At 36.2% G+C, this 19,831-nt stretch overlaps 2 protein-coding genes across 11 annotated transcripts in view; one reads left to right on the top strand and one right to left on the bottom strand.

The window, feature by feature from the left end:
• FGF7 (fibroblast growth factor 7) overlaps positions 1-13,834 on the bottom strand; it is a 28,568-nt gene extending 14,734 nt beyond the window's left edge. Inside the window, exons 1-2 of one of the 3 annotated variants that reach the window (XM_015872927.2) lie at positions 13,527-13,834; positions 12,423-13,007 (exon numbers count right to left, since the gene is read on the bottom strand). In XM_015872927.2, the coding sequence (XP_015728413.1) occupies positions 12,423-12,708 (286 nt within the window). In that variant the 5' untranslated portion in view covers positions 12,709-13,007; positions 13,527-13,834. The remainder of the gene's footprint in view (positions 1-12,422; positions 13,008-13,526) is intronic. The other 2 variants (XM_032446780.1, XM_015872929.2) reach the window with 2 other exon arrangements.
• LOC107318736 (protein FAM227B-like) overlaps positions 1-19,831 on the top strand; it is a 123,153-nt gene that overhangs the window by 32,200 nt on the left and 71,122 nt on the right. The gene's annotated exons all lie outside the window — the stretch shown is intronic.

Raw genomic sequence — 19,831 nt, 5'->3', positions numbered from 1 at the left:
AACACTTGGCTCTCAAGTAGCTGTAGGAAACTATTTAAAATGTGAAAGAAACGTTTTACTTTCCTTACCAACTAAGGAATATGTTGTATGGCCCTGAACTGCAGAAGGGAAGATGTGAGCCTTTCTGTACCTGTGAGTTGCAGTAGTTAGTTGTCTTGTCTCTCAGCACACAGGTACTACGTTATCACTGCATTGTGGCTGTTTATAATGAAGTTGTCTGTGACCATTCTGTTAAAATATTAAATACCTTAAATTCAGATCCATCCAAGCAGCCATATTGTTATATTGGCTGAAATCCAAATTTCCATCTCTGACAATAATCAAACAGCCTGTTTGATAGACTACAGTGCAGTGCACTGGCATAAGCATAAAGACAGACTTTTCTCTTGATCTTTAGACAAATGGAAGATCTCATACCACTCAAGCATTTGATAACAGCTTCAGACAGGGGCCTTTGGGAATGCTTCACTTTTTATTTTCTCTATGACAATTCATATAATTCTTATTTTGCTTTTTTATGCATCAATGTCATGAAGTTTTGATGGGCTCCACAGAAGGGATATATGAACAATCTGTAGCAGACTATATGGACTCCTTTAAAATCTGGAAAGCAGCTGGTCTATGATGTTTGAAAATGCCCATATTGATACTTTTTAAAATATACACAAAAAACTTGTTCTTGGTAAAGAATTTGATACGGTTTTGCTCTAACTAAAGCAATTATGGGTATTCCAAGCAGTTAATGTGATGAATAAATCTCTTTCTTAAAATATCTGTGACCAGCTGTATTGCAACAGGACATTGGTGGAGAAAAACTACCAAAACTGACTGAGAAGGTCTGTGTGTGCTCTTTTTTTCATCCTCTTTTTGTGAGATGTGAATTCCCCCCTGACTATCAATGTATTCTCGGTTCATAGAGGAATGCAAATATTACGCTGTAGAACAATTTCCACAAAAATAGGTTTTTATCATTCTACTATTAAATATATATACTTAAATGTAAGAGTAAATAAGGCAAATACTTTCTACTCAGTATCCTAAATTGAGTATATCATGATGTATTGTGTCCCTAAGCCTGTATCTTCTGTAGAATTAATAGGAATTGGAATTTTACTACAAGATAGATGTCAGTAAGATACAGATAACTAATTCTGACTTGTAAGTCAGGAAGAGATTAATGGTGGAATAAGAATTTCATTTTTCTTTATTCCCAATCTGTACCGCCGATGTTACAAAACAGTATCTTAAAGTGAAAGAATGCGGAATTGCAGAAGCAAGAGTTTCTATTTGGCATCCTTTAAATTAACTCCCCAGCCCCCTGGTAGGCATCAGTAACAAAACTCAGACTGATTTCAGGAGAGCCAGGCTTTTACACACTGTCTGTATTTTTCTCTCTCCTAATATGGGTCTTTCAACTCCTGAGCAAACTTTTCCTGATGAATCACAGCGTTAGATAGCTTTTCCACTAGTCAGTAACTTAACTCCTCCACAGCTGTACAATACTCTTTTTTCACTTTCAGAACTGGCTATTTAGGCTATTAATGATAGTTCTTTATGGTTAGTCAGTAAGTCAATGGGAATAGAACACCCGAGTCTTGAATATATGTTGAAATGAAAGTTTATGCTGTACTTCCCAATGATTACTTTCTCATGTTGATTACATCTCTGTGTTTTTGAGTTTTCAATCAAATACTGTGCATTAATGAGGGAATATTTTTTCATGCTGAAACCTATATTAATGAAATAAACATGGCACAGTCTGGCACAGCTCAAATCAGGCACTTTTTGTACAATACCACTGTGATAAATTGCACCACATGTGATTACCATAGATGGTATATACAAATAATTCTCTAGTGCTGCCTAAAAGAGGCTAAGAAGAAAACAAAGAAAGACCCACTGGGATGGGCATGGAGCTGGAAGAGAGCAAACTTTTCTAGGAGCTGTAGCCAGCTCCTAGATGCAAAACAGGAGCTGTAACTGGTAGTTCCACGTACTGACATCATCTGAAAGTATCCATAGCTGTGTTACAAATGAGAAGGCATTATAATAATCTGTGATCCGAAACTATCAGAAGAAAAATGGGATTAAATTCAGTTCTCTTTTGACAAAGATAGGTATTTATTACATTCCAAATGAGAAACGATTTTGAATATTTCTCCTCAGCAATTACAGTGAACTTCTCTCACAAGATCATTTTCTGCTTATATGATGTAGGCCTTGGAATTCTCATCGCATTCTCCTAAATAATCTGGTTGGATCAGAGCTAGGCTGTACAGCACCTTACTAAGCATGTTACAAATCATATGAAAAAATCTGCCTTTGTTCTAAGTGGTGCTGGTTTTATCACTGCTGTATAGACTAGTTTTGCTTCCAGTATTCCATCTGGATGAAAGTTCTATTTCACAAATTGTCATTGAATCATTGAGAACATGCCCTAGAACAACTTGATTAAAATAGATCAATTCAAATTCAAAACACTTGATTACTTAGTTAAAAAAATTAGCAGAGCATGATTTCTTTGAAAGATGTGGTAATAGTTTCCTAGAAAAATGTGGCAATCTTTTTTTTTTTTTCCTTTAATTTTGTTGCATGACAGTTATTTGCATTTCTGAATTTCTCAAGTCACACAAAGAAGCAGACAGAATTGAAGTCATACGAACTCATTTAGTTTGATATTTACAATCAAGTGGTCTGGGCACCAGTTTACTTGTTTGAACATTCTGATTGAAGTGGGTGCGTAATAATCCCCAAGAATGGTTTTACTAATGGTCGTATTATTTTTGTTGCTCAACTTATGAGGCATTTAAAGGGACAAGTGTAAGTGGCCTAGGATTCCTGCCATTTAGTTTTATAATTTATGCAGACTCTCCTTAGTTTACACTCAAAATCTGTGTATCGTTTGGTTTTATTTCCATTGAACTAACAGATATTAACTACAAACTCCAGCACTTGTTCACCCAAACACATGGCTGTTACATTGGTAGAAAGGTGGAATAATAAGCCAGAGCACTTGTCTTTTACAGCCCTGGTAAGAAAACTTCCTCACAGCTGCTGGAGCACACGATCAGGCTGAATAGCAAAGCCCTGAAACAGAGCATTGGTGCTGTAGGGGTAGCAGGATGTGAATGAGCAGAAGTCTTAGAACACCTGTTTATTGATTAGCTCAGCAGGATAGCACAGCTGGCACAATTTAGTTAGTCGATGCTGAATAAGGAGAGTTCCTTACAGAGTAAAGGCTCTCTCTTTGTTTCCTGTTATGATTTTCTTCACGTTTCTTGTATTCTTACCTGGTAAGGTGAGTGCTAGTATTTATTTCCTGAGTGTTTTTTGGGGGTATTGCAATTTAGAGATGAAGTATACTTCATTAATTTTGATCTGACTTACATGTGGTGTTTTAGAGTGTTCTAAGGAAGTGCTTGCTTGCCCTAGAATGTAATCCACCTTCTGTTTGGTTTTGGCTTTAAAACTGTCATGGAAATGCTGGCCGGGATCTCCATGCTCATTAAAGATGCAGAAGGTTCAGTTAGAAGAGTGGAGCTACTGGAAATAGGCTTTTTTTTCACCTGTAGTTTGAATGTAGCCTTTTGAAGTTGTATTTAGTTTGGCCTTTGCTTAATGACATTACCTTTTCCGCAAATATTATTTAATTATTTTTCATGCTTGCAGCTCAAACATTGACAACAAGTGTTTAGTATGTTTTGGGGGCTTTCTTTTTTTTTTGTACTAAATTGATGTTATTGAATGTAATTGAATAATAAGATGTGCTCAATTAATAGAAGCAACAGCATTGGGTGGGGATAACATAATTTCACTGTGGACACAAGACTTTGCCCTTGTCCTTATAGCATAGTAGCATTACAGTTTTTCTTGTTGTAGTGTTGGGAAGTTCCGTGTCCATGGTGATTTCAGGGCTTCTCAGGTGCAGTTTCCCTGTATAAGCAAGCATGAAGGACTGCTAATTAGGAGGATCTTGTAGCATCCTTCCTCATTGTGAAAACCTATGGGTTTTTTTGCAAGGTGGCCCTCACTAGCATGTCTCGCTGCTTGAATTGTCATTTGTTGGATTTACAGACCTGTTTTACTAAATTCTTGTAAAATCTCACCAATATGTAGTCAACTGCTTGGATGTCTGTGCCCCTAAGCTGCATTGGCTATCCAATGGAAATACATTAGCATAGTAGAATTTTGTTGTTGAAAGCTGCATTTTTCAATTGCATTGGTCATGGCTGCAGCCTTTGGGATTCAGTTACCTTTTCTATTTTTCTTGCAAGTTTCTATCAGGTAGTACTTCTGTTTTCAGAAGGTCTTTGCTGCAAAAACTATATTAGTAGCAAACGTAATTGATTCCTTTCCTGCTCTGCGTTGCCTTCTTTACTTCTTAGCTACACCCACATTTTCTCCCAAAATTAGCTGCTCAGTGGCTAGCTGAAAAGCCTCAACGTTGTCCCTGCTAGAGTTCATGTAGACAGCTCAAATGCAAATCTAACATCATCGTGCAGCATTTTGTGTTATTCAAGAAGCCAGAAAGCTCCCCTAGTGGGTATTCATGCATTCCTGACAAGCATATAGAACCTCACATTCACCACCATATTGCCTACAGCTGTGCATACAAACAATCCACAGGACTGTGGCACCTGTGCAGCCCAGGGATTGCAGCCCAGCACAGATGCACATGCAACCTTTTCAAAATTCCCTTTTTACTGTAGGTATCCTAGTATCTTCAGCTGTAGATTATGTGTTCACCCATCAACGTTTCTGTCCTTAATGGAGATGTATCTGTGTATTTACTCTGAGTAGCCACTTCTGATTGAAATATGAAAACACACTTGACATTTAAAGGTCACAATAAAGACTTACAAAATTAGCACAGGTTTTTAAGGAACATATGGTCTTCTTAGTATGGTTGGTTTCGTTTGAAAAGACTTTCTACTTAAGAAAATATCAAATTTTCTGGTAACAAAATAACTGAGGACAAGTCTGATCAACTTCTTTTTATAGTCTATAGCACCTCCCAGTGTCTATTAACACATTCAGATGAAAGCAAGCCATCTTACCAAAAACAGAAGTAGAATATGACATACGTGCTAGTAAACTTCAGAAATAGCAATGCTAAGAATGCGAAGAGACTCCTCCAGAAACCACAAAACGCCTCATAGGTAATAGGGCTTTTTACAGAATATTGTAATTGAAGTGGTGGAGTCGAGTGGTGTTTATTTTTCTGCCTGTCTCAGAAGTTATTTTGGTAGTATTTCTTTGAAATAGATCTCTGTGTTTTCATTTAGTTTTGTATTCATCTATCAGCATTCTGTCTGTAGGTAAATTTGAAGGATTGCATTTTACATAAATGTTGGTTTTTAGAAGGAATACCAGGATTCTTTTATATTTCAGCCTGTTGTGTTTAGTTTGAGTTGTCAGATTTCTACTATATAATCAAAAAAGCAGGTGCTCGCTTGGGAACAAATTGACGTAGCTCTGCTGTTGTTAACTGGGATATACTTGTCTGTTTGACTAATCCAGCTATCTTAGGAGATCTTAGTTTTCTGTTGTTGAAGTATTCAGGTACTGGTTTCGTGACAGAGGCAGCGTGCGAATGCTGTAAACAGAATATGTTATGATTTAATCCTCATCTCATTTGTTGTTTCCAAAGCCAAATAATAGCTAAGAAAGTGTATTGATTTGCATTGGTATTTTTATTGCCTTTTTGTGTGTTTGCATGAAGTTGTGGGCCACATCTGTGAATATCCATTTCCAACTTTTCAACACCAATTGTTACCAAAAAAAAATTTTCCATTTGTATGAATGATGTCATGTGTTATGAAAGTCTTGAAGTATGACAGTCCAGCGCTATGATTGTTAACCTTTGTTACTGGCACAGGAATTTTCACTGTTAACTTTTTCTTAATAACGTTTCTAAATTATGTACACCAGGAGGGTAACTTGACCTTTCCATCAGCTCATATCCAGAATTAAAAATTAAAAATAAAGTCAAAGGTCAAAAAAAACAATTGAAATACTGTTGCCAAATATAGTCATAGACCGTCAATTATGCAATGAAACCATTGTGCCACCCAAGGAGAGTAACAGCCTTCAGTGGCCTGAACTTACTCAGTTTTAATGAAGAAAGTGTTCCAAAATATATGACTAGCTGGTACATCTTGCAGTGTGGAGAACTGTGATTGCCTGCTTTAGGATGTCGTGATCTTTCTGAGGTTTAAGGCAAATATGGGGGAAGAAACAGCCTTGCACAGTATTCCAGGATTCCCAAAATGTAAAAAAAAATCACATTCAAATACTTAAACAATACAGAAGACTGAAAACTGTGAAGGAAGAAGTCTGGATTTTTGTTCTGTGTTTCAAATGTGGCATAACAAATAACCTGTGTTATATGTGCCAAAATCTATTTACCGATATGTAAAATGGCTTTATTAAGATTTGAGTTCTGTTTCTCTGTCAAGCTGCTGAGTTCGATTATTCTTGTTACTATTCTATGAATCCGTATTTTATTATAAAAGTATTTATTGTCTATAATGTTAATACAAATATTTTTGAAGATTTGGAAGTTGTTTCACTATTTTATTTTATTTTTAAGCTTGTGAATTATTATTAGTAGTATTATTACTATTGTGTGTGTGTAGAGGCCTGGAGAGTTGGAAGAATTTTCCCAGAGTCTGTAAGCAAGTTGCTTAAAAACTTGGATTAGCCTCAAGTTTCTTGAGTTTCAGGTCAGGGTCACTTTAGCAAATTTTCTACAGGACAGATAATTAACATGCTTAGTGATACAGCACTGATTAATTCATTTTTTTTTTTTTTTCTTTCTTTCTATTGAGAAATTGTGAATAATGGAGGAAAAGATGTGGGCCAGAAGGAATGTATTTTATCATTTTCAATTTATCTGTCAACTACTGCAGTAAGTTGCTGGGTTTGATTGATGGTTCCTTTAAAATGGGACATTGCAAAGAAGATTCTGAGAAGTTCTGAGAAGTTTCACTTTTGAGTGATTCAGAAAAACTCTGCAGTCACAGCTGAATTATAAAGATATCAAGTCAGATTAATCAGTTCAAGCACAGCAGATGTAGGCTCAGTCTGTTTTCCACTGTTACATTTCTCTTAGCTCATCCCCCAGCTCTGAAGCACACGGGTAGGCACAGCCTTGTTGGTATATGTGAGCTCCTGAGGTTGTTGACTGCACCTGAGCCCACGGCTCCTTACACAGCTGAGGCAATCACCTTGTGCTCAGAGTGGGAAGAACACCGAGTATAAACTGCTTCTGTTTTGTTTTTTTCTGTGGTAAATGCTACAGAATGGACAAGATGAAGAAGATTCAAGAGGTGAATTCGGAAGTAATAAAGACTTTTTTAATTGTATTGTTTGGAACCCCTGTCATAGTGTTTCAGTTGAACTTAGATCTGAAAACTGATAGGTGAGCTCTTAAGAATCTCGCTGCAGTGATTCAAGACTTTACTCCTTCCTTTTTACTCCATACTTCTCCCAGAGGGCACTGTTAGCAAGAAGTCAGTAGAAGCTGGAGGACAGTCATATCTCAGGTATTTGTTACCTTCATCTTTGCTAAAAGACATAATCAGTGACAGCTGATGGTGAAAAGTTGGGACTTTTAATACGGAATGGATAAAGGTATAATCAGACTATCACAGGTTCAAACTTCAGGGTCAGTAACTATCACTAGTGCTGGGAAAAGAGCAAGAGGTTGGGGAGATCTAGAGAAATCTTTTGTATTTTGATTAATTAATATTTCGTTAGAGAGAAAGTCATAATTGCACTGTAGGCTATTTCTAGAGGAGATACATAAATTGCTATTTGAATGAAATTTCTTCCTGTGAAAGTAATTGAAAAGATTAGCAGTGTACTAACACGAAGCAAAATCACTTTCACATGAGTGAGGGTTTGTTTTCTACTTAAGCCAACAGATTGGTTGAATCAACAGACTCTAGAAAAATCAAGAATGCAGTTGCAAAGACAGGGATTCTGCCTGGCTGGAGCACAATAACCCTCAAATAAATGTGCTACATTAATATCTGCTTTCAAGGATTCAATTTTCAAATATCGAATCTTCTCCATTCTTTAATGTGCATATAAAGAACAGAAGTAAAATTTGATGTGAAAGCACACTATGCATACCAATACCTGTTTTTGCCCAAGAAGCATATATAAAATACTATTGGAAATACTTCTGGTTTCTAGGCAAATTTGAATGTTTAATCATTGAGATGCAGATGATTCTGTCAACAGATTACATTTGCACAAAACCAAGTTAGGCTTTTAATTTTGCTGAACATTATGAAAAATATTGGATTCTGACCAAAATAGTTTTCCAACAGAAGTTTATTTAGGATAAAATTTTGAGTCAGAATTGCAGCCATTTCATGCCTAGATATCACTAGGCTATCTTTTTTTTTTTTTTTCTTACGTTTTTGGTCCTCTTTACCCACTGAGAAGAGGAGGAAACAGACACTTTCTGGGTTTAGAGTGCACATGGAATATGATAGGATCAGACATGTTAGGATTCAGGTTCCGGGAAGGCTTTTCTTGTAACTAAGAGGCCCTTTGAAGTCTTTAAAATGAGATTCCAAAGGCAACAGAGCGTGGAAAGTCCTAAAGCATCATCCAGTTGTAGTTTTAAATCCTCTTGGATAGAGTCAGTATGAAGTCTGATTTTTGCTTTCCTTTTTTCTGAACAAAAATAAAATCTTATGAAATTCATAGTCACAAACTTAAAAGCGAAGCAGTGTTTAGGAGAGAGTTATTTTCTGTCAGAGATGAAGAGTTAACAAAATGCTGTTATCTCCATGATCTGCTCCATCACTCACTTCTTCCAGTTATTAATTCTGAAGGTCTGTTTTGTGTGCCCACTTAGATTGTTTTATGTGAACAAGGTACCAAATTTACTTTTGAATGTAAAGCCAATGGTTTATGCTTGGGCAAAGTATAATTAGTGATTATCAGAGAGAAATAATGACAGATTTTTCTGGATGGTTTCATCTTTTGGCTGCTTTCTAATTCTTGCTTTAGTTTTGTTAATGTCTGACACTTCTCACTCAGTGTTTTAGTCTTCAGTGTGAAAGCAGAGCTGTTTCTGTGAAGTGCAAAGTGATTTCCTCCACTTAGTGAAAATTTATTTAGTTTACTCTTGTGTTACTTATTTATTTTACTTTTGTGTTACCCGTTTTGTGTCCACCAGAAGGCTCCTCTGCTTTCTGAAACACAGAATGATTTTCTTTGCATATGTAACAAGGTCATCACTGTTACAAGCAGGGATTCATCAGTTTGCTTTCACTGATACAGTACACACCTTTCTTGAACTAAGCAATTAACTTACGATGTAGTTTGAAACAAGTGAATGATGAAGTCAGGTTAATTACAATTAGTGAGTCTAGATTTGAGCCGTTGTTATGTAATGGAAGTTCAATCCATGCACACTTAATGCAATAGATATGAAATAAACATCTTAAGAATTTTTTTTTTCAGCTGTTACTTTTATGCATTGTGTATATATGGTGCACAATTATTCTGTTACTTGAGAAACTTGAAACTTTAGTCCCTCACCATCTATGCATTCTTATGTTTGTAGTCTTGGCTGAGAAAAGCTGCATGTACTTTGGCACTTGCCCAAGTTATCATGTAGAATGATGAAGTTATCATTCTACAGACTATTCTAGTTGTGAAGATTGCTCTTCACAGTGTTCATGCTTCACAGTTCATGGGCTGAAAACAAATCATTGACTCTGCAAGGCTGTCAATGCAGTTTCTTTAATGTTGGTTGAAAAATGTTTTTTTAATTTTCAGTTTAGCAGCCCATGTTAGTGATGATTCAGTGGGGAGAGAATATGTTAGTGGCAAATTAGGATAAAGTTTGAAGACGCTTCTCAGAGCAGTTCTTCATACCTATTGATTAATTTTGCTGTAACTGTTCTGGGATTCCATCCTAAGAAACAGGATTGATTTACATTTTACTAATTTAAAACTTCCAGAACTGGAGTTCACAGAGCAGCAATGTTTGAACCCACGGAACAATCCATCTTAGCAATGGATACAACTTTTAAATGATGCTTTTCAGAAATCCTGGTTAAAAATAGCCAGTTGTCTGCTGATGTTCACCAAACAAAACAATTGCTTAGGGAAAGCAGATTAGTTCAGGTCGCTTTATTTCTCCCCCTCCCTCTCTCATCACTTTCTCTAAGTGTATTTTAGTGTAGAGCCATAAACACATCCTCAGAAAGGCTTCTTACTGTTGATTTGCGTGTTTGGCAAAATAAACAAACAAGGCTAAATTTTTGAGTTTCTCAGGAATTCAGTGCTCATATTTTTCTGTTTCCCTTTGTTTGTATTTCCCTCTTCTGCTTATCTAACAGAAACATTCAGGTATTATTTCCTACTGGACAACAGCTGAATTATGGAGAGGGACCCAAGTTTAAGATGGTGAGAAATTTCCCATATACTTTAGATAAGTTTACTGATGACATTTCATCACAATGCATCTCATTTACCAGATAAACCTTTCTAGTGTTGATTGTTTTTCTTCTGATGCTCATTAGATTTGCCAGAAAGAGTTTTGTGTTTTTAGGTAAGGGTATAATAACTCAAGTTTGTGTTTCTGTAATTTGTAGCTGTTTATTACCATCAGTAAATCTTCATAAAGTACTCGGGAAACTCTACAGGAGAATGGTTTGCCTTTAACACATGATGATCTGGTATCCTCTGCTGGTTTTACTGCAAAACAATTCAGGATGTCACTAGTGTGCTTCAGCAGCATGGAGTCCTGCAGATAATTGAGGAACCTTACTTGAGTTTGAAATAATGCTAAATTACTAACACAGTTCTTAGTTAAGCAGTGTGAAAGCACAAAAAACAAATTTATATAACTGCCGAGCTCTATTTGCTGCCATAGTATTTTAAGTACTTGTTTGTAAATAAACAGGGGAAAAATGGATACAGCCGATATTTGCTTCTCTGCAAAAATCAGAAGAAACTGTTTCAACTGCCAGCAATAGTTCTTCCAGTTATTTTTATGGGAGCTACATTCCACTTCCAAACTAGCACTATGGATCTCTATTGTAACAGTGTCCTCCTGGAACTCAATGGGAGACTTCTTGAATATGGACCAAATAATTTATTTGGCTGCTGGCCATGTGTTGTCTTTCAGAGCAATATGACTGCTCACTACATAATAGAACAGGAAGAAAAGAGGCATATGGAAACAGAATTTAAAAGAAATGGTACCATTACTCAACGGAGCTTTAGGTGCTCAAGGTGACAGTAATTAATGCAGTCATGAAATGAAGAAATCAATTATGAAGCCTGCTATGTAGGTGCTTAGCATTGAAAAGTGCTGTTTTTATAGTAAATAAGCTGTAAACTTCTGTTGAAAGATGAATCACACTAACAGTTCTTACATTTGATGATTTAATTAGTTGTTTGCTTGTTTTTGCTCCTGCTATTATACAAACTACGAAGGCATGAGCATCCTATATTAAAACTGTATTTAATAGCATCATTGGAAAGAAATTTGATCTTTCAGATGACTATAAACTCTAGACCAGCATGTATCTGTCTTCTACTTTTATTTTGAAGTGTGCAGTATAATCCTATGTGTTTTATTGTTGTGTTTTAAGACATTACTTCTTTAAGTAGATGTCATGCTTAAGTATGCCATCTATATAACATGAAAGCCAAGCAATGAAAAATAGTGATTGTAAAATTGATGTCGTCAGTAGTTGCTAATGGGAGATATATAGGATATGTGTGAAAAATATAGGTTAGCACAGCAATTCTTTTGCCAGTTCAAAAGTTGCATTTGCTACAGCTTTGCAAAATATTATATGTCCATTCTTTCTAGATGAGTCATCTTTTTGGAAGAAAGAGGAGAGAATATTTTTTCATCATCATGATCATTGTAATAATGAACTGCAGAAACTATAATAGATTTGATCCCTGGCTTGGCAAGCTCTCTGAAAGATTTTGCAAGACAGTTTACATAATTCTTTCCATTGAACTTTCTAGTATTGCATATATTTTAATTGTTAACTCAAACATACCAAACTTTTAAGTAGTTTCTATAAGCGTAGGTTAATGTTTCGTAAGTATTTTATGAGCAGAGTTTGTGGTTATACATTTTCATACTTACAACCTTAAGTCACTTGTTAAAATAGGCTCTCTGTTTGCTAATAGTTACCAGCTGTAACTAATACATTAGCAGATCTACCATGTAGTATTTAAAATGACGCATTTCAAAATCAATAACAAATGTCCTGCTGTAGGATTAATTGGCAAACTTGTATTATACAATGGTCAGTATGCTATACACAATTCTTTTGAAATTACTATAAATCAACAATAAGGAAACAATGGTGTGTAAATTCTTAAAAACTTAGAAGTCAAATAGGAAAAGCAAAGATATTACTTACTGTAGTTGTTGTTTGCTTCTCTTGTCCCTTTTACTTTGCCTCGCTTATCAATCCTCATATACCACTGAGTTCGACAGAAAAGTCTTCTCACTCTTACATCCCCCCCTTCCATATAATCATAGCTTCTGGTATGTCGCTCAGGGCTGGAACAGTTCACATTTGTAGCCATTTGCTCTGGAGTCATGTCATTGCAAGCTAAAGATATAGTGCCCATTAGAAAGATAATGTAAAAGTATGATCTGTAGAGCAAAATTGGCAGGATCCATGTCAGTATCCATTTGTGCATTATAGTGCAGTGTTCTGGGTGTTCATGAACAACATAATGAAAATTAAATCTCAAGTAGACTGTTGCTCTTAGGTCACCGACCTGCCTTCTGTCTTTATGAGTTACAGATTCATTTAAATGTGATTGTTCCCTCTTCTAGAATCCTGATCGTTATTCCTTATTAGTTAATGGCGAAATAGAAGAGCTTCTTTAATATCTCTTCAGTCAGAATATCCTTTAAAGACACAAGTTATAAAAACCTTTGTTGCTGTAACCTTCTGTACTACTTGAATTTGCTGCTTGCACTGAAAGTAAAAGATCTGTGAGAAAAGGTGCATGTGTAAGTCTTTATGCTCAATTGTTACAGACGTGCAAGGATACATTATGCTACTGAAAAGTACTTTACATAAATGTATGACATGCTAAGTTGACTCTTATAAATATGCAAATGTATATACAGTAGATATCTTTCACATAACTTATTTATTACATAAACAGACATTTAAACTGATTGTAAACATTGTTCTATCTTCACTCTTAAGTCCTTCCAAAAATCCCCTACTGATACAGCAGAAATACTTTCTCATGCATGGTAAAATTCTGCTGATTACTTCATGCATATATCTTTGCTATTAACACGATTATCAGGTAACGTTTCCTTAGTTTGAATTTCAAGACAGACTCGAGTCTAAGCCTGTGTTTTTATTCCTACTTTTTTTTAGTTTATCAGTACATACAGTTTTCTTAATGCTTTTTAGCGTCTAGCATATACAAACGAAGATAAAGCTTGTTAACTGTTAGACACTGTTAAACGTTCTCGTAAAGGACAGATAACTTACTTGTTCCTGTTGATAAGAGCTGGATACCCAAGTATTCCATTTCTGTTGTCTGCTTTTTGCAACATGAGACACAGCACTGCAGCTACAAACTTTCTCAGCTCAGAAAGACTCCACCAAAATAATAATTGTTTCCATAAATCAACACGCTGGAGAGATGTGTGCTTATGCGTGTGCGTGCATGTGTGTGTAGAGCCTGTTGTTCAGTCCTTTTCGATAAATACCTTTGCTGACCTCACTTGGAAGCAATTAGAATTTAACCAGTCAGCTGTCAGTTGAATGCACGAACAAAAATAAAAGGAGGCTTGCATTGTATCGTGTCCAATGGTCATCAGAGGGAGCTATGTACATAGTTTATACTTCAAATCTCCAAGAATCTACTTTCTAAAAACACAGATCCCGTGATGTGTGGATAGGATTGCGTTGCGTGCTAGTTAGTGTTTCTGTGCTTTGGTTTAGGTCAGTATTTTTCTGTCTTAAGAAAAAGTTCTCCTCTCTTTTAGAGACACGCACTTATTTCAGTTTTCTTTCAGATCTTTTCTGCAGCTCAGTGGATTCATATACTCTGCGTACTGCCTTTCTGATGGACATACAAAACGTGTGTTCATTGTGGAGAGAGTATGCTGTGGCTGTTATGGATTGTGCTGCCTGTTTTTATATCGTAGGCTTGATATGAGGGGCCACTGCAAAATAAATAAATCACCGAGCTTTTACTTGATCTTCCACTGGGGGAAAATGAAAATGCATCCTTGGATGTTCAAAACACAACCTTTATCAACGTGAAGGGAAAAGTGCTACCAGGGATCAGCCTTCCTTAGTGTAGGTGGTTATTAGTTCCTGAAATGTGCAATGTGAGAAGGAAAAGTTGTAGCAGTACAAGTAAATCTCTCATGCACCAGCCAGTGGATGGCCAGCAGACTTCCACTCCCTGGAATAGGAGTAATGGGTAAAGGTGCCTGGCTTTCTGCTTATGTTTTTGTATCTGTCTCTAGCATCTGCACTCCATTTCACCTATAAAATGTATCTATTTTTAAAGCTTACAAATCTAGGTTTTAAAATACCTCTTTATTTTGTTTAACTTCCGTGCTGTTAATGAGAATATATCTCAAACACTTTTGTAGATAATAGTAAGAAGGAAAGTTTGGAATTCATTAATCAAGAATTTAGTTGTCTATACTTGATAAAATAATTTAGTTTTTCATTCCATGCTTTGCTTCCCTTGCCATACATGCTGCTCTATAGAAATGGATAACAGTTACTTCTTAGAAAATAATGGAAATGCTGTACAGAGGCAGCTAAACACCATGCAGAGTACATACGTGCCACCTTGTGGTAAGGGGGACACAAATAGCATGGGGGCTTTCACTGGGATGATCCTAAGTAAACATCAAAGGTAGAAGGGACTACTTGACCTTGTATTACACAGCCTTTTCTTTATACAGGGAATGAGTCATTTACTTCCTTGAAGTACCCAGCTTCGCTGTTAGTGCTCCCTTGGATTAATCCCATTTGTCACACATTTCGTTTATTTATAACCATTTTCCACTCAGAATCCAAGGGTGATCAATTTTTTTAGTATCTCCATTTCAGCATATTGAACTGTTCTCTATATTCTGTGACTCAGCCTAGTTTTCCTAGTTCAGCTAGGGCTTGGTACGTACATGACATTATGTGACTTCCAAAGGCTGAATGCCCACAGTAGATACACAAAGAGACTTTCATTAAATTAACCCTTGTAAATTGTGATTACAGTTGTTTCTGCCTTGACTTTGTGTCTTGTCAACCCATATCTACCATTCTGACCAGAAGTGGGGCTGCAGTGATTTATCCCAATTGTGTTTTTGCCAGTACATTTGCTGGATTTATATCAGTGTGTTCTCAGTTCTATTCCACAGTCTGACTACAGAATGATAGCAATGAAAAAAATCTGTGGTATTTAAAAGGCTTATCTGTTGTGTATTAAAAAGAAAGCAACCAAAGGTAGCATGTAAACTGTGTTTTACTCAGCAAAGTAAGATCCAAGTAAAAATGGTTTTGTAAATATTCTGTGTGGATTTCTTTATGAGCAGTAACAGCTTTCACTTTCAGATCCAAACTGGTTTTAATTTTTTAATTCCTTGCTAAGCTATTGTTTTTGAGAGTTAGTTACAGAAGAAGGATCTGTACCTGAGGTGTCAGATCTGGGAAGCTGGAGCTACACGTGGTCTGGGCATCGACGTGTATTTCTCTTGAGTCTGAAAAATAATCATTTTCTGTGTTTTTCTGCTGTGTTTCAGTTCAGATCTTTAAGAAGTTTTGTTTAGAATAAAACAAGTTTAAATAAGGCACGAGCTATAAGCTTAGTTGGTGGCCAACGTAATTAAAGAATAACTGCTGATAGTTTCAACATTCTCACATTTTCTAGTTATGTAACTTTTTAAAAAATCCTTTGACTGTATTTTTATTTAATCACGCACATTTGTCTTGATGCACAAGTACAGCTGCTTAATTTTTATGAAAGGATGCCATCTTCATCTGCATGTGCAAGTCATGATTTTTTGCATGGGTTTAACTCACTCTTAAAACCAGGCACAACTAAAAACCTTCTTAAATTATTTTAATTCTATGGAATATTTAGCTTGACAGGCACGTCTTCCTCTGACTTCTTACAAACTTGCACACTAAGGGCTTTGCAAATTGAATCCCAAGCGAGTCTTTAATGATACAGAGAAATTGACTTGAAATGCTGACAGTTTTGTATTTCTCTAGCAAAGACTGTATTCAATGAAATAAATCTAAGTATAGTGGCCATGTGAAAATTGGCAAAAATGTGCTTTAATATTAAAACCTGCCCCCTCTGCACTAACTCATGCATTTTTCCTGCTCGCTTGCGTTCCCTTGCAGCAGTGCTGTGGGCAGTGCACATACTGGAAAGGAGAAAGTGAAAATAACTTTGCTTTTAGTTAGGAAAGTTGTGTAATATGTGCCATCCAAGTTTTGCATTGGGTCATCAAGGCAGTTTATATAAAAAATAAAAAATCACACCAAGAAAACTCTCCATTTAAATTTGCCTTCAGGGCAACACGTACCTGACATTCTACTGCTCGTTGTTCCCCAATCCATTTCCAATTTGCTTTAGAACATCTGCCAAAAGTCTCAGAATTGGAGACAGTAAGAAGGTAGTCTCAGTGTTAGACTTTAAACTGAAGAAGCTGGATATTAGGATCCTGTGGCAATAGCTAAAATGGGATGGAAATTTCTTATGAAATTCACCTGCAATTATAAATTTTATATTATTAGCAATAAATGTGAAATGATCTCTTCAAACTTTGCTTTTAACTTGGAGCATAGCTGTGCACAGATATTCAAGGATGAAATATGCACACAGTGTGTTTGTGTTTGTTTTTTTAAGTACTCAGACAAGCCAGAAACTTCTAACCCTTCACCTAGCTCCACATAGCTTAATTCTTGTGATTTACTTGATAGTTAAACACTTTATTGACCATAACAAAAATGTAATTCGTGTATGAAGTCTAAGACAAGAATGAAACTTCATTACCACAATAATACTGATTATTAGCCTATCTGCATGTCTTTTTATCTTAGAAAACAATGTTAGTTCCTTTTAATTGGACCTTCCATCTGAAGGCAGATTTGGAGGACAGTTTTCCACCTATTTTTTTCCTAGTTCTTCGACTGTGTCTTCATTCATCTTCTAACACTGCATATATACCTCACTGAACAAAGGTTGATTGAGAATGGAAAATTATCTTCTTACTCAAATATTTCATTATATCTCTAATTAGTATCTCATCATGGAAAAGAACTAGAATGACGTGTGACTTAACATCATGTATAGATAAATGCTTGTATTTAATGGAAAGGATTGCAATGTCACTTAGTAGTGGGTAATCTAATAGGTATGTATCTATACTATTTAAGTGATCTGAAAGCTGGCTGTCTGGAGCAGAGATAGCAAGTGGTCTGAATTTGTGATAGAATGTTTTGAGTGAGAGAGCACTAGGATTTAATTAGGGGAGTGGGACTGAACACTGCCAGGAACACGCAGGGGAAGGAGGAGCTGGCACCGAAGAAAGGAAGATGATTCAGAAGGGCTACTGCAGAAAGCTGAGCAAGGGATGGGGACCAAAATACAGAGACAGTCAGTAGGCAAGGAAAATATAACAGGAATATTTCCAAAACTTGAAGTGAAACCAGGGTTTACACAGAAGCAGTTTTTTGTTTGATCACGAACCTACAGTAAAATCTTTGGCATGGCCCAGAATATGTGGGACCTGAATTTGCTTACAGCCTGCTAGAGCTGGCAGTTTCAGTAATCAAAGAGCGGTGATAGATCTGAAGTGTACTACTTCCAGTTGAGTACTCTGGATGCAACAGCGCTCCTGGGATGGAATTTTAAAAACTTAATCACACACACATACGTGCCCCATGTTGAAAAATTACTGGTGCTTTGGGGTAATGTACTCCTAGGGCACAAAACACCAGTTATTTATCTTGTGCATTAACTTAGGGAGGAAACTTGTGAGGAAAAGAATGATGACACAGATTAAAGTCTGTATCATACTGCATACTCACAGAGACTGCCAAACTAATGTTATCAAAGTAAACTCTTGTCATCTCCTGACTAATAGTTACATTTTAAAAGAACATTAAAGATATAAAATTATGGGTAATATATTCGTACATAGATTAGAATGATTTATGAGTCAGATTTCTATCATATTGCAGTGATTTACACAGCTAAACATCTGGCTTTCAATCACATTAATGTATTCTGAGTAGGTAGTATGGGTTTTCTGGAGGCTTGTTCCTAGCCTTTGCTCCTGCAAAGTGCATGTTTCATTCTTTTTTCTTTGCTTTTTCTTCTTTTTTTCTTTCTCCCAAGCATATTTCCTTTCTTCAAATACTTGATATTCCCATGCAGATGCTGAAAGGACAATGTTTTCACTGAGACTCACTCACCTAACATCAAGATCTTTAGCTGATGTATATACAAATGAACAACAAAAGGAATAGAAAATATCTATATGGGTAATCACATAATTTGTAAATTCAGAAAATTGTGAGTAAATTCAGAGAAAGAGCAATTCTCTGTAATAGTTGTATGTTATTAAACACCTGTCTGAGACAGGGACACCATTTAGTCACAGCTGTAGTACTTTCCAGTTGTTTATCATTTGGATGACAAATAAGCATTTTCAGAACTGAGTGAACTTAATAAGTGGGCCTTTAATAGAGAAACTGTGTTAATAATTGATTTACAGTGTGTACTCCACCACTTTCTTCACTTTTCTCCATTCCCTGTCTGATAATGAAGTCCATGATATTGTACTAAATCTGTGTGACTTCAGGCCAGAGTCATCATTTGATAGGAGTGTGAAAGGAGGATGTAAGGATGCTGTGATCTGTAGTCAGATGCCAGGCACAGGTGCAGGGTTATAACAGGTGTGTCAGCATGGTTCCTGAGGCGTCTGGCATGGACCAGTGGACCAGATTTTCTGTGGCTTGAATATAATGAGCAAAGTTTCAAAATGCCTTTGCATTCAAAGCACATGGAAAATGGAGAATGTGTCAGAATTGCAAGGCTCCTTTCAGAGTTCCAGAGAGAGAGTTTAGGCAAGATGTGACATTTTGTTGCCTAGAACAAAGGTAGTTTTTATTCCAAGGTACCGTCCTGCTTCTCTATACATGTAGTTCTTTTGTAGATTCAAGGACTGATCTGTTCTGTTGGTGAACAGCTGTACTTTCTTGAGTTTAAATGTCTCCCACTGCAGCTGTTACACTGTTAAGTAGTTATTTGCTGGGCTTACAGCATTAGCAAGGATAGAATTTTGTTGGCAGCTGATGAAGGTCAGGCTTTAAAACAGATCTGAATCAGAACTGATACAGGTCTAATCTGCCTCTTCACTCCTGGCTTGCTTTGCTTATCATAATTATTACATGGCTCAGATAATTTCTATGCTTTAAAAGCATTTCAGTTGCAATTTTTTTTATTCTTTTTTTTTTTTTTTTTTGCACTTACTTTTGACAAAGACAGTCCATTGTAGCTAAATTTTATCCATTCATACCTAAAAACTACTGCTAAGTGTAATTGGAATGCAGAATGTTTGGGAGGTGATAAAGAGACAGAGGAAAAACCAAGGCCTAAGTCATCTGAATTTCGTTTTCTCCCATAGCAGGCAACATTTTAAATTTCAGTACTAAAGAGGAAAGAAAACTTGATGCCTTGATAGCAATTTGTGTAGAGCAGTGGTAGCTTTTCAACCTAGGATACTGGATTGACTGAATCTGCAGCATCTGACTAGTTT

The sequence above is a fragment of the Coturnix japonica genome, chromosome 10 (genome assembly GCF_001577835.2).
Source record: "Coturnix japonica isolate 7356 chromosome 10, Coturnix japonica 2.1, whole genome shotgun sequence".
Lineage (NCBI taxonomy): Eukaryota > Metazoa > Chordata > Aves > Galliformes > Phasianidae > Coturnix > Coturnix japonica.
This window is presented reverse-complemented; position numbering and strand designations above follow the sequence as displayed.